This window comes from Misgurnus anguillicaudatus, chromosome 22 (assembly GCF_027580225.2).
Source record: "Misgurnus anguillicaudatus chromosome 22, ASM2758022v2, whole genome shotgun sequence".
NCBI lineage: Eukaryota > Metazoa > Chordata > Actinopteri > Cypriniformes > Cobitidae > Misgurnus > Misgurnus anguillicaudatus.
Window position 1 is genome coordinate 50,475,221 of NC_073358.2, and position 13,009 is coordinate 50,488,229.

Sequence of the window (13,009 nt, forward strand, 5' to 3'; positions counted from 1 at the left end):
TTATTTTGTTTTTGTCGTTTCAAGGCTGATAGACGGAGGTAAAGCTGCGAAGGCAGGACTATCTGTAGGAGATTTGGTGTTGTCCATCGATGGTGTCTCTACTGACAACATGAATCACCTAGAAGCTCAAAACAAGATCAAATCCTGCACTGGAAATCTCAGCCTTAACTTACAGAAGTAAGATCATCCATATACCACTTTTATCATATTTATTTTATTCATATCTTTGATTTCTTATGATTACAAAAACTTTCAGGAACAATTTTTTTTAGAATTAAACCTTTTCTTTTATATTTTTATATTCATCAAGACTTAAAGACTAAAAATGACGTGCATAATAACAGTGTCTCTTTGCTGTCACATCACACAAGCTCTTTCAGTATGTTAAAGAAATTAAAGTAATACTTTGTATAAACACATAAAAAAATACTTTGTCGCTTAGTTTTTCTCAATATCTGAGCAAATTTATTAAATCTTTCCCCGCCATTGATGAGTTATCTTGTCAATTGAGAGAAAACGCTTCCCTGCCCATGACAGGTTTGTACAGCAATCCATATTTCCGCTCTTATCCACTAGGTGGCGCTCTTACCCAACATATAAAACAATGAAGCATTCACTGATTCAAAAACAGTAAAAACTCTGTGTATGTTTTGTTCATCGCTCTAAATCTGATCTCTAAGAAAAGACCTTCACAAAAATGGAATTGTCTCAGCTTTTTGCTAAAAAAATTATTTTTGAAGATTTGAGAGGTGATAAAAAGAGAGCAAATGAAGATAGGATGAAACATTTATCTATTTATTTATTTTTAAAGCAGAGGGTTTGTTCTTCCATTTGATATATTGTATGTTTATATATTGAAAGATTTTTTTTCTGGAAGGCATTGGACTTTTGGGGGAATCATGGAAGTGCTGGCGCGGACTGTCAACTTTTTTAAAAAAAAATGCTTGCGGGAAAAAAAGAGTTAAAACCTACCATTCCTTTCTACGAGATGATGCTTGTCAGAGCGAGTGACAATAACCGATAGAGGCAGAGCTTTGTGAAGGTCAATTGATTTGATATCATCCGTATTTAAATGTCAGTTTGGCACAGAATAAAGTGCAGAGCGCACTCGGTGTAAATATTGTGTGTTGATTTAATATTTAGTGATGGTAAACTAATCAGCTTCTCTCAGTTTTACTGAGGCACAGTATTAATAGAACTTTACCAGCATCAGCACCACCTGAAACCAACTGTGTGTGCATGTGCGTGTGTGTGTGTGTGCGCATTTGTGTGTGTGTGTGTGTGTGTGTGTGTGTGTGTGTGTGTGTGTGTGTGTGTGTGTGTGTGTGTATGAAGCTTTCAACTATGATATGTAAACCCTTCACATCCTTAAACTGCTTTGCATGCTTACACACACACACACACACACATTTCTGTGCAGCAGTTGATTTTGATACAATGTCAAAACAACATGCGAACCGGACCGGGACCTCATTGATTTTACATCTCAAAAAGAAATCGAACCACAAAAGAACCAAAAAGCGAACCGTACTCAGACCACCTCCTGATGTGGTCTGAGTTCGGTTCACTTTTGGGTCCTTTTGGGGGGGTCTGAGTTCACTTGGTTTGTTCACATATACACCCTGAACTGCTCCGAGAACGTTTGGAGGGCTCAAACGAACTAGGTGTGAAAACACCCTAAATGACATATATTGGATATTTCTTGTAATAAAAACTTACATGTAACTGAATATGTAAATATGCTATTCTTGTTGCATTTACACAGCGGGTAACCAGATTTCCTCAACACGCTGCATTTTGCGTAAGTCTAAACAGTGAATCTAGTTTGTGTAATCTTAGTTAATATCTTACCTTTTGACGTAGTCAGTGCGGTAGGAAAAAAACATTACGTAGTGAATTTCACAGCAACTGCGTCAGCGCAGGATACCTGAGGTAATTTTATGTTATAGACCTCCGCATTGAGCTTTTACACTTGAAGTTCAAATAGATTTGATTGGCTGTCAATTGTTTATCGTTCATCAGGTGAGGGAAAAATCGCTCAGAAAGTGATCCCAACGATATTGTTCGTTGTGTCTTTATCGTTATAGTTATGGTGTGAACTCCCCTTTTGTCTTTAATATAAAACGTTTTTCAAACAATATTTTTGATAGATATATAGTATCGTTATAATGTGAACGGTTATTCAGGTAGATTGCAATTAATATGTAGACCAGTGGTTTTCAAACTGGGGTCCGGGGCCGCGAGATGGTGCCAGGGGGGCCCCAGTTTTATGACATTTTGTAAAATACACATAATTCATGATAAATGAACGTAATTAAACCTAATAAAAATAAGGCTACTAACCAACAGCACTACTTTGTATAACTTAATATGTTTTGTTTAATTAAAAAAAATTTGTTACAGTTTTTGTCATAAATTTTCTTTGGGCGGGCCGCGAAGGAATGCACCATACGCAAGGGGGGCCGCATGCGGAAAAAGTTTGAGAACCACTGATGTAGACAACTTAACTCTTCCCCGCCAACATTTTTTGTAGTTGCCAGCCAGCGCCAGCATTTTTTATGATATTCAGAAAAGTTTAATGCCTTCAAGAAAATGTTCTTCTTTAACATTCAATATAACAAATAAAAGAACAGACCCTCTGCTTACAAAAAAAGTTTACTCCTGTCTTCACATCTCTTTTTGTCACCTCTTAAATATGGATAGGTTTCTTCAAAAATATCAAAATGTTTAGCAAAGCTGAGATATTTGCATTTTTGTGAAGGACTTTTGTTAGGGTTTAGATTCAGAGCGATAAATAAAACATAAACAGAGTTTTTACTGTTTTTGAATCAATGGATGCTTAAGTGTTTTATAAGTTGTGTAAGAGAGCCACCTAGTGGATAATGGCAGAAATTTGGATTGACGTAAAAACTCGTCTATGGCAGGGAAGCATTTTCTCTTAACCCTTGTGTGGTGTTCGGGTCTGTGGGACCCGTTTTTAATGTTTACTAAAACAAAAATTATGCAATTAATTGTTGTTTCAACCTCAGATTCATTGGCCAATTACAAAATTTGACCCGAAAGGCAAAACATAGCTCATTGAAACGTTTGCCATTGCTGTGAAAACTGTCCAGCTGTCCATTTGGACCAAATGTAGGTGTTTTTTTCAACACACTTACAGATCGCTTGATCATTCTTTTCTCGTTTGACAATGATGTTAGAGAAGTTGCAATCGCTAGCAAACATTTCTCAATACTTTGTTGACTTTTGCACAACTATTGAGACATATCTATCTATGTGAGCTAAACTGAGGATCATTTATCATTGCTTCGGCACAACTTGAGTTCAAAACAATAACAATCCAAAACTGGATAAGACAGTTGCTGTTGGTGTTTTCATTGTTTCAAGTGTGTTTATTGACTGACAATCTTTGCTAGTGTTATGAGCTGATGTGAGACATGTGTTTTGATGGTTTTAGTTGATATTGAATATGAAATTAACTGCTGTGTTAAGCTGAAAGTCGTTTATGTGAAAAGTAAAAATGACGTGACGGCCAGTGTATGGTAAGAACTGTGTGAAGAGTATTCAAAGTATTGAGAAATGTGTCTTAGTGATTGTAAATCGGTAATATGGTAATTCTTCAAAAGCAAAATAAGTTTAAATTGCAGATGTTTTGTCTGTAATACAAATCCATGTTATCAACAGGCCAACAGCAATATTATGTCTTGATCTATATACAAAGTGTGTGTTTCAGTCAGTGTTTGGTGTGTTTAAGTTTACTTTCTAAACATTTCCTATTAAACATATTTTATGTGTTATCTGTAATTACTAGGTAATAATTTGACTCATTATTGTGCATATGTGCTGAACACAGTCAGTAGATGAAAATTATCATCACAGAGCTGCAAGAAATTTTATTTGTCCGCCTGTGCTCAATGCTACGCAGCCATGTGTTTGTTTGCGTGTGTATTGACCTTTTAGTGCTAATGGAGGATGTTTGGGTTTTATTGGAGAAGGATGGAGATGCCAAACCGGCCTTAAGTGCAGTTATGGAGGAGAGTTTACGGGCTTTGTGTAATCTCCTTTAATCTATGGGAATCAACACAAAGTGAAACAGAGACTGCATGTTAATTAAATGCAGATGTAGTGAATGATGTTATTGATTTCTTGTTGGTGAGTATCGCTCTTATAGTAATCTCACTTAGCATCATATAAACTGATACCAATGAGGGTCCTTCAACTTTGCATTCACATACTTGTACATGCTTTGTACATGCGTGTATTAAAACAATTGTGGTTTTATTAAACTACAAATGAGATCTGTTTAATATCTTAGATGTTTCTTCCAACAACAACGTTAGAAATATAAACCTTATTCTTCTACAAATTATCTGAGGGATTTCATATTGAGCTTTATAACTATAAGTTTTATTTGTGTCTGTTATATTTTCTCATTAACTCTTTCCCCGCCAGTGTTTTTTTAAAGTTGCCAGCCAGCGCCAGCATTTTTCATGATTTTCACAAAAGTTTAACGCCTTCCAGAAAATGTTCTTCTTAACTCATTCACCGCCAGCCTTTTTGAGAAAAGTTGCCCTCCTGCATTTTTGTGATTTTAACAAAAGTTTCACAAAATTCCTTGCAGGAAAAATTATCTTCTATAAATATATAAACATACAAATTATATCAAATTAAAGAACACACCCTTTGCTTTCAAACAAACAATAAACAAACAAACAAACAAACAAAATGGGGAAAAAACGTTTCATTATATATTTACTTTTTCCACTAAATTTAACCACTGAAATATGGATATTTCTCTTCAAAAATACAACATTTTGCGGAAAAAGCTTAAAAATTGCGTTTTTGTAAAGGAATTTATGTTAGATATCAGACTCAGAATGACTATCAAACATAAAGGCAGTTAAAATAAATCATTACTTCTTTTTAACTTCCGTTTTTGATAAATTCGGTTTTGGCGCCATCCAGTGGATAAAAGCGGTATTACACTTTCACTTTGAAATTCGTCCAGAAAGGCATAATTATTAGTTAAATATTAACTCATAATTGATGAGAGTCAATATACACAAGATAACTCGTCAATGGCGGGGAATGAGTTAAAATATATAAACATACAATATATCAATTGAAAGAACAGACGCTCTACTTTCAAAAAAAAAAGTTTCATCCTACCTTCATTTATCACCTCTCAAATATGGGTAGATTTCTTCAAAAATAAAAAAATGTGATCAAAGAGCTGAGAAAATTCAATTTTTGTGAGGGAATTTTTAGGAGATCAGATTCGGAGTGATCTTCAAAACTTACACGGACATACAGCTGTTTACCCTAGGGTGATCCTTCTGGGTTTTATAAGTTGCAGAAGATAACTTTCGATAATAGTGTTATTGCGGAAATACTCGCCATTAAAACGTTTTCTCTTAATTGACGAGTTAATTCGAGATACTAAAAAGTTAAGTCAATACTAAAGGGCTGGGTATTGCAACCAGTTTGGCAATTCATTTCTTATTTAAATAGTTTCAATTCGGTTTCGATGCAGTCTAATGATTGTCTATATTTTATTTAAAATTGTAGATTTGTAGACCTGGAATCTATATTTAAAAAAAAAAATGCTGGTCATTGAAAAGCTCCGACCTACCTATCACTAAAATACACATAAGCAGGCCCACACAATTGTTTTATTACTTTATTTACTTTTAGTACATACATTGTAAGAAGTCACAAATCTGACTGAACAATGCACATTACTTGACACACAACTTAAATAACAATTTAAACTGTAAGAATTTATAGTCAGCCTTGACAAAGATTCCACTTCAATTTAGCTGTTGAATAAAGCTCATCCCTCCAAAAGACTTGATAATCATAAATGGTAATCTCAGTTCAAGCAATACAATAATATAACCTGAAGTAATACTTTCTTAATAGTAGTATGGGAGCAAATGTGAGACTTCTTGAACCAACACAGATCAAAGAGGGTTCATGATAATAAAAGACATCTATCTAAACATTATCTGACCACTTGGTTGAGCACACAGTTGGATACTACAATGACGGATTTGGGCACAGTGGGAGATATAGAGGTCATTTGTAGTATTAGTCTTAAATTACATTTAAAGTGATACTTCATTAGCATTAGGGGTGGGAAAACAGGTTTGAAACTATAAAGTGTTAAGACTGACTTTGCTCAGGGTTCAATCTTACTCTGCTGAACCCAAAGTACGACGTGCTTTGTCACTGCTACCACAATAAACTACTTTCATCAAGATTTTCTACGTCCTCTTCATTTTTTCTTACACTGGCGAGCCAAGCAGCGAGGGATTTCCAAAAAAAAAAGCGGGGAAAGGTAAGAAAGACTGACTTTTCTTCTTTAATGCTGTTTTTTTGATTTGGGAACCCCCTTGTTTAAAAAAAATCTAGAAAAGAAAATTGCAAGGAGAGGAAGGAATTTAGTTTGTTTAATTTAGCAGGAGGAGTTCTTAAGCCTATTTTATACAATTCTGTTTGAGATTCTAACGAAACTGAATTAACCCGACGCAGTGTGGTGGCAGAGTTGTATTGGAATTTTTGTTTCTAACGTAACTGAAGCAAAGTGTTTAAGTTTGTGTGTTTCTAAAGTAACTGAAACGTGGTGTTGTGTTGTTATAATTTCTGTTAAGATTCTAAAGTAACTGAATCAACCCGACGTAGTGTGGTGGCAGAATTATAACAAAAGAGTTTCTAAAGTAACTGAAACTTTTTGTAGTGAGAGCCCGACGCACGGTGGCTCTGTGAAGTTTAAAACTAAAAACCCGAAGCAGTGTGGTTTTGTTTGACGTACTGTAGCAGAGTTTTAAACGTGATATATAGTGCTGTAAGCCCAAAGAACTGTGCCTAGATAGTTTAAGATATAACACAGAAGCCCGACGTAGTGTGGTTTTGTCCGATGTACTGTGACAGTGTTACATTTTAATCTATTTGTGAGTGTTGGCGTAGCAGAGGTTTAGGCCCGAAGAAGTGTGGCCTCCAAAGTAGTGAGATTTTCAAGTTAAAAGAAACTTGGTTTGGAATTGTTATAATTTCTGTTAAGATTCTAAAGTAATTGAATTAACCCAACGTAGGTTGGTTGCAGAATTATAACAAATTAGTTCCTAAAGTAACCGAAATTCTTGTGTAGAGAGCCCAACGCACCGTGGCTCTGTGAAGTTTAAAACAAAAACCTGAACCAGTGTGGGTTTGCTCGAGGTAGTGCAGCTGTGTTTTAAACTTGATAACTGTTGTTACCCCTGAAGTACTACAGCTAGGTAGATTGTTGTAAAATATAATACAGTGTGGTGTGTCCGACGTATTGTGACAGTGTTATATTTTAAACTGCTTGTGAGCATTCGTGTAGATGAACTTAAGGCCTGACGGACTGTGGCCATGTCTGAAGCAGGAACTTTCAGGTTCAGAGGCCTGATATATTGTGTTGTTAATTCATAAGTGTCCGACGTACAGGAACTATGAACAAACAGACTAATGAATATCTTAAAGCAACTAGATAACGTGTAGTCATAGTAAGAGTAAGTTGTAAATACCTATTGAATTATTGCACATAATTCAGTAAGATGTTTGAAATGGAAAAGCTGATTGTTAAATACATTACCAAGCACGGTTCACAGGGATTATTTGATGGAATAGAAGACGTTGTTGATAAGCCATATGAATGGGCTATCTCTAAGTTTAAAACTTATCCTAAAATGCCTAAAAATGAAAAAGGAAAGATTGCCAATGCGCTTCAAGCGGTTTTTGCTTCGTACAACATAATTAGGAAGAGAGTAGATGAGTTAAAAGCTGAAAATGAGCGACTTAGTGTTGAGGTGATTTCTACCAAAAATTACCAGGCTATTGAAACAACATGGAAAGAAGAAAAGGTCAAGATGCAGAATGAGATTGCACTGCTTAGAACTAACAAAGACATGCTCAAATCATCTGTGGAAATTTTGGCCAACAGTTTGGAGGAAGCACAGACAGCCTGTCAGTGTATGATAATGAATGGTACAACTGAGAAAAATGCTAGTAAGTCATTGTTAGATGTTACGGTGTGTAGTCCAGTTTCAGAAATGCCAGATTTGCATGAAGAAAGTGCTGAGGGATGGGAAAGAGATTCTCAGTCATTCAGAAGTCAGTACTCTGACTCTACAGTGAGATTTCCAGTGGCACCAGTTCATGTGACTACAACTATGCGTGCTAGTGAAGGAAGGGAAGAGCATATGACCTCCACCATGGTCAGAGCATTTAATCCATCTGAACTAGAAATTGTGATCAAGAACATTGGGAAATTTGACCCTGCCAAGCAGGATCCATTAGATTTTCTAAAGAATCTGGAACAATATGCAGATCTATATAATTTTACTGATGGTGATGCCTGTGTTATGCTAAAGATGTGTCTGCCTGATACTTTGTCTGGAGCCTTAACTCAGAGAGTAAAGGCCAGAACTGCAAATAAGTCAGAGAGGAAACAGGCACTTCTTGAAGTTTTGGGTATGATGTCAGTTGATTGGGATAAAATATCTGAGATGCAGATGAGGACAGGAGAGCACCCAGCAGCGTTTTCAGAACGATTACTGGAGACATTTAAAACTTTCAGTGGCAATCCTGATACTACTAAGAATGATGTCACTTTCAAGTCTGCCTTGATTAACAAATGTGATCCACTCACCCATTCTGCTGTGTCAATGTTCGTGACGCCTTTCTCTGAATATGATGACATTATTGCTAAAATGATACAGTTTTACAACAATAATAGTCAAATGAAAGTTGCCAATTCTAGAAATCCAGTTGCTGCTTTTGGCAGAACAGAATACTCTAGATTAACTGATGGCTTCCATCATAGACAAAGGAGATTTGCAGGAATAAATTCAGGTGTTATTCTTTGCTATGCATGTGGAAAGGCCGGTCACATTGCTAGGCATTGTCAAGACAAAGAGAGATACCGAAACTTTGTCTGTCATGCATGTGGAAAAGATGGTCACATTGCTAGGCATTGTTCAGAGAAAAGATGGAAAGATCAGGAAGTTGTTTGCTTTAGATGTGGAAAGACAGGACACAAGGCAAGACAGTGTCACTTTTCACATAAAAAACAGATGGTCTTTCGTGATTTGCTTAAGAAAATAGACAATTTAGAAACCCAGTTAGCACTGTTGAATGGAAAGAAGGAAGAAACCTTGCCAGACACATCACCGTGTGAAAAACATGACTGTAACTCAGTCACAAGCAGATGTTGATGTGAACTAGAGAATTGTTTTATGATAGTAGCACATTTTAGAAAAAAAAAAAAAATGTTTACTATCAAAAGGGGGGTGATTCTTGAAGATTCATGAAAATTTTTTTAATTGAAGATTCATGAAAAATGATTTAATGTGATTGATATGTAAATTTATTTAGAATAAATTTTTTAATTCCAATCATTTAAAATATATATTTTTTAAAAACATTAGTGATGTTTGATGTTCTGTGATTAATCATATTTGACTTTTATGTTTTGAATGTGAAAAGTTCTTGTGTGGGAAAAGGGGGGCAACCTCTTCTATTCTTCTTGTTTCAGGTGTAAGCATGGAGATGTCTAAAATGTGTAACCTTAGGGAGAAAGACGATTTGGACCAGAAGGCCAACAGGACAAGTGATGCCAGGGTACTTCCTCAAGAAAGAGGAACCAGGACGTCTCTAGAGTTACTACTGGAATAGGAAATCCAGACATTTCCAAACCTGCTAAGATCCAGAACGACAGGTCTAAAAGATCCTGTGACATACGAATCGGAACAATAGCTATGAAAGATTCATCTAAGGAACTGTTTTCAAAATTGAAAAAGATTGGACAATCGATAGGAGAAGCACAAATAAATCAAACTATTTCTAGAGAGTATGGACAGCAGTCTTTCTACCAAGGTGGAAAACCATATTATGAAGACTCACTACACATGACACTAGAATGAATGTATGCTATGCTTTAAACAATTTTCCAGGAGCAAGGAAATTTTGAGTTTGAGAAAATTCTAAAGGTGGACAATCTTGGAACATTACAGGAACATACTCTTAAAAGAAATGAAGAACCTTCCTAGATTTGCTGCAAAGTTGTCATCAGAAGAATGGCAGGGAATAAACACAGACTGTTGTGACAAAACCCCATTTGGTTTCATGTGTGAGTGTGACATGGTGGAAAAACAACTATTGAAGCACCAGAAACAGACTTTGATGCTTGTAAAGTTAAACTCACTCATATGCAGAATCATTTCTCAAGGATAATAGTCACAGATGAGAGAAAATGTGTTACTACACCTTGTATATGTGAATGTGACCCGACAAATACTATCCTATTTTAAGAAAATATTCCAGAATTGATTTTAAATTGCCAGTATTAGACAATGTGTTAATGTCATTGATCTTAATGAGAAAGATAGGGTAATGGGGACTTAGCTATTACATATTCAGATTTACTTTGGGATGTAACCTTCAAAACAGTGTGTATATCTTACTCATTGTTTGTCAATGTATTATGCTATGCTGTATGTGTTCTCTATTAAGACGCCAGATTGCAGATACTTCAGTGATCACCTTAGGACGTTCCCGTTGACTGTGATGGTTCTTGAATATTTCTCTCCCAAACCAAAGAAATGTTTGTTTCATACTGCCAAATTTTAGAAGAGACCCTATGATAATCTTGCCTAATGGGATGGAGCGATAACCAGTGTGCATGAGGTGATGACCCAATGACGGGTAAGATTCTCCAGTGGCCAGATGGGGGACAACCTAAGCCAGGGTATTGCCGCCACTGGGCACCTGCCCTAATATTAATGGGAGGTGTAATCTTTATGAATGGAGTGGATGTGATGCTTCTCTGCCAAGAGCATCAAACGGGTGACTGTAAGAATTTATAGTCAGCCTTGACAAAGATTCCACTTCAATTTAGCTGTTGAATAAAGCTCATCCCTCCAAAAGACTTGATAATCATAAATGGTAATCTCAGTTCAAGCAATACAATAATATAACCTGAAGTAATACTTTCTTAATAGTAGTATGGGAGCAAATGTGAGACTTCTTGAACCAACACAGATCAAAGAGGGTTCATGATAATAAAAGACATCCATCTAAACATTATCTGACCACTTGGTTGAGCACACAGTTGGATACTACAATGACGGATTTGGGCACAGTGGGAGATATAGAGGTCATTTGTAGTATTAGTCTTAAATTACATTTAAAGTGATACTTCATTAGCATTAGGGGTGGGAAAACAGGTTTGAAACTATAAAGTGTTAAGACTGACTTTGCTCAGGGTTCAATCTTACTCTGCTGAACCCAAAGTACGACGTGCTTTGTCACTGCTACCACAATAAACTACTTTCATCAAGATTTTCTACGTCCTCTTCATTTTTTCTTACAAAACCATGTTTAAGAAATTATTTTTTTAATAATTTTTAACGTTCAAAAGTAGCGGATAAAGTCTGGACAATGCATATACAAAAAATGTGCAAAAAATCATATTAAATCGTATTACAGATTAACATAAAAACTCATCAGGAACATGTTTTATTTCATGCAAATGTTTTCTCTTAATTGATGAGAGTTAAGATAAAATACTTCAGACTTTTAACTTTTTTTGCCAGCGCTGGCAAATATTACAACTCGTGAGATCCACCAATCAGAGAGGCTCACAAATTTTAATAGCAGTTTTGATTAAAAATAATTGAGCATATCTGGCATTTTTGGTGGGTGCGGGACTGGCACCTACACTGTAAAACCTAACATTCAACTTAAATCAGACCATTTGGGGAGACCGGTTGCCTTGAACCATTTAAGTTTTGAAGCGCATGCGTTTGAGTAGTGTGAACTTGAGTCATGTGCAGGTATGCACTTATGTTTAAGTAGTGTGAACTAAAATATAATTGCATAACTGCATATGACTCAATTTGTTTGAGTTCACAGTACTAAAATGTATGTGTTTTAAAACTTAAATGGTTATATGCAACCGGTTTACTTAAATGGTTTGAGTTGAATCAACTTTTAGGTTTTACAGTGTACACTGTAAAAAAACTTTGCTGCCTTAAATTTTTTTTGTTAAATCAACTCAGATTTACAAGTCATGTCAACAGAGATTAGTTGTCACAACTTATAAAATATAGTTGAGAAAAGTCAACTTAAATTTATAAGTTATAACAACTCACCTGTAGTTATAACAACTCATCTCTAGTCAAGATAAATAATAGTAAGTTGAAATGACTTGTAAATCTTTAAATTTTTAAGGAAGCAAAGTATTTTTTACAGTGATTCACATCCTCTGAAGTTCACAGCACACACAGTAAGAATCAATTCAGAGATTTCCCAAATCAGTAGTATTTAAAAAAAATTCCTGGTTGCCTTAAAATGTTTTGTTAATTAAACTCAAAAATGGTAGTTGACAATATAAAACCTTTTTGAACTAATATTTTAAGTGAAATTTTGAAGGCACACAGGTAACTTACCATTTTAAGTTAAACCAACAAATCATTTTTTACAGTGAGATTGATTAAAGTTAGTACTCTTTTTAACATTGAAAATGCAAATGTTGACTATGTGGCATCCATGTGTCTTTGTCTATGAGTGTGTTGTGTTTGAGACATGTTTACAATGAACATTCTAAGATTCTGCAGGCTTTTATTTGGATCTTAATGAGACAAAGATGAATTTAAATTCATTGAAAAGTCTTTAAGTGAAATCTCAGTCTTTTTATAGGGCTCCGTTTTGCTTTGTTTGTTTGTTTCCTGCTTTTGAAGCTCTTATTTTAACCGCTTGAACAAATTCATATAAACTATGCAAAACACCAAATAGTTTCGTGTGTGTGTGTTTTTTATTGTGTTTATGTTTGTTTATTTGACTTTTTTGCGTGGTTTCAATGTTTTGCTGTGCCTAACGCACAAATGATCTCAAACAGGAGTGCCAAATCTTTATCAGAGCTCACATCAAACTCACCACACAATTTTTTTAAAGATTTCTGTAGAAAATCTGCCAGCCTGATCTC

General features: G+C 35.3%; 1 protein-coding gene across 7 annotated transcripts in view; it reads left to right on the forward strand.

Annotated features, from left to right (window-relative positions):
- Positions 1-13,009, forward strand: part of pdlim5a (PDZ and LIM domain 5a) — a 69,912-nt gene that overhangs the window by 25,273 nt on the left and 31,630 nt on the right. For all 7 annotated transcript variants that reach the window (XM_073860998.1, XM_073860997.1, XM_073860999.1 and 4 more), the window contains exon 3: positions 18-177. In XM_073860998.1, the coding sequence (XP_073717099.1) occupies positions 18-177 (160 nt within the window). The remainder of the gene's footprint in view (positions 1-17; positions 178-13,009) is intronic.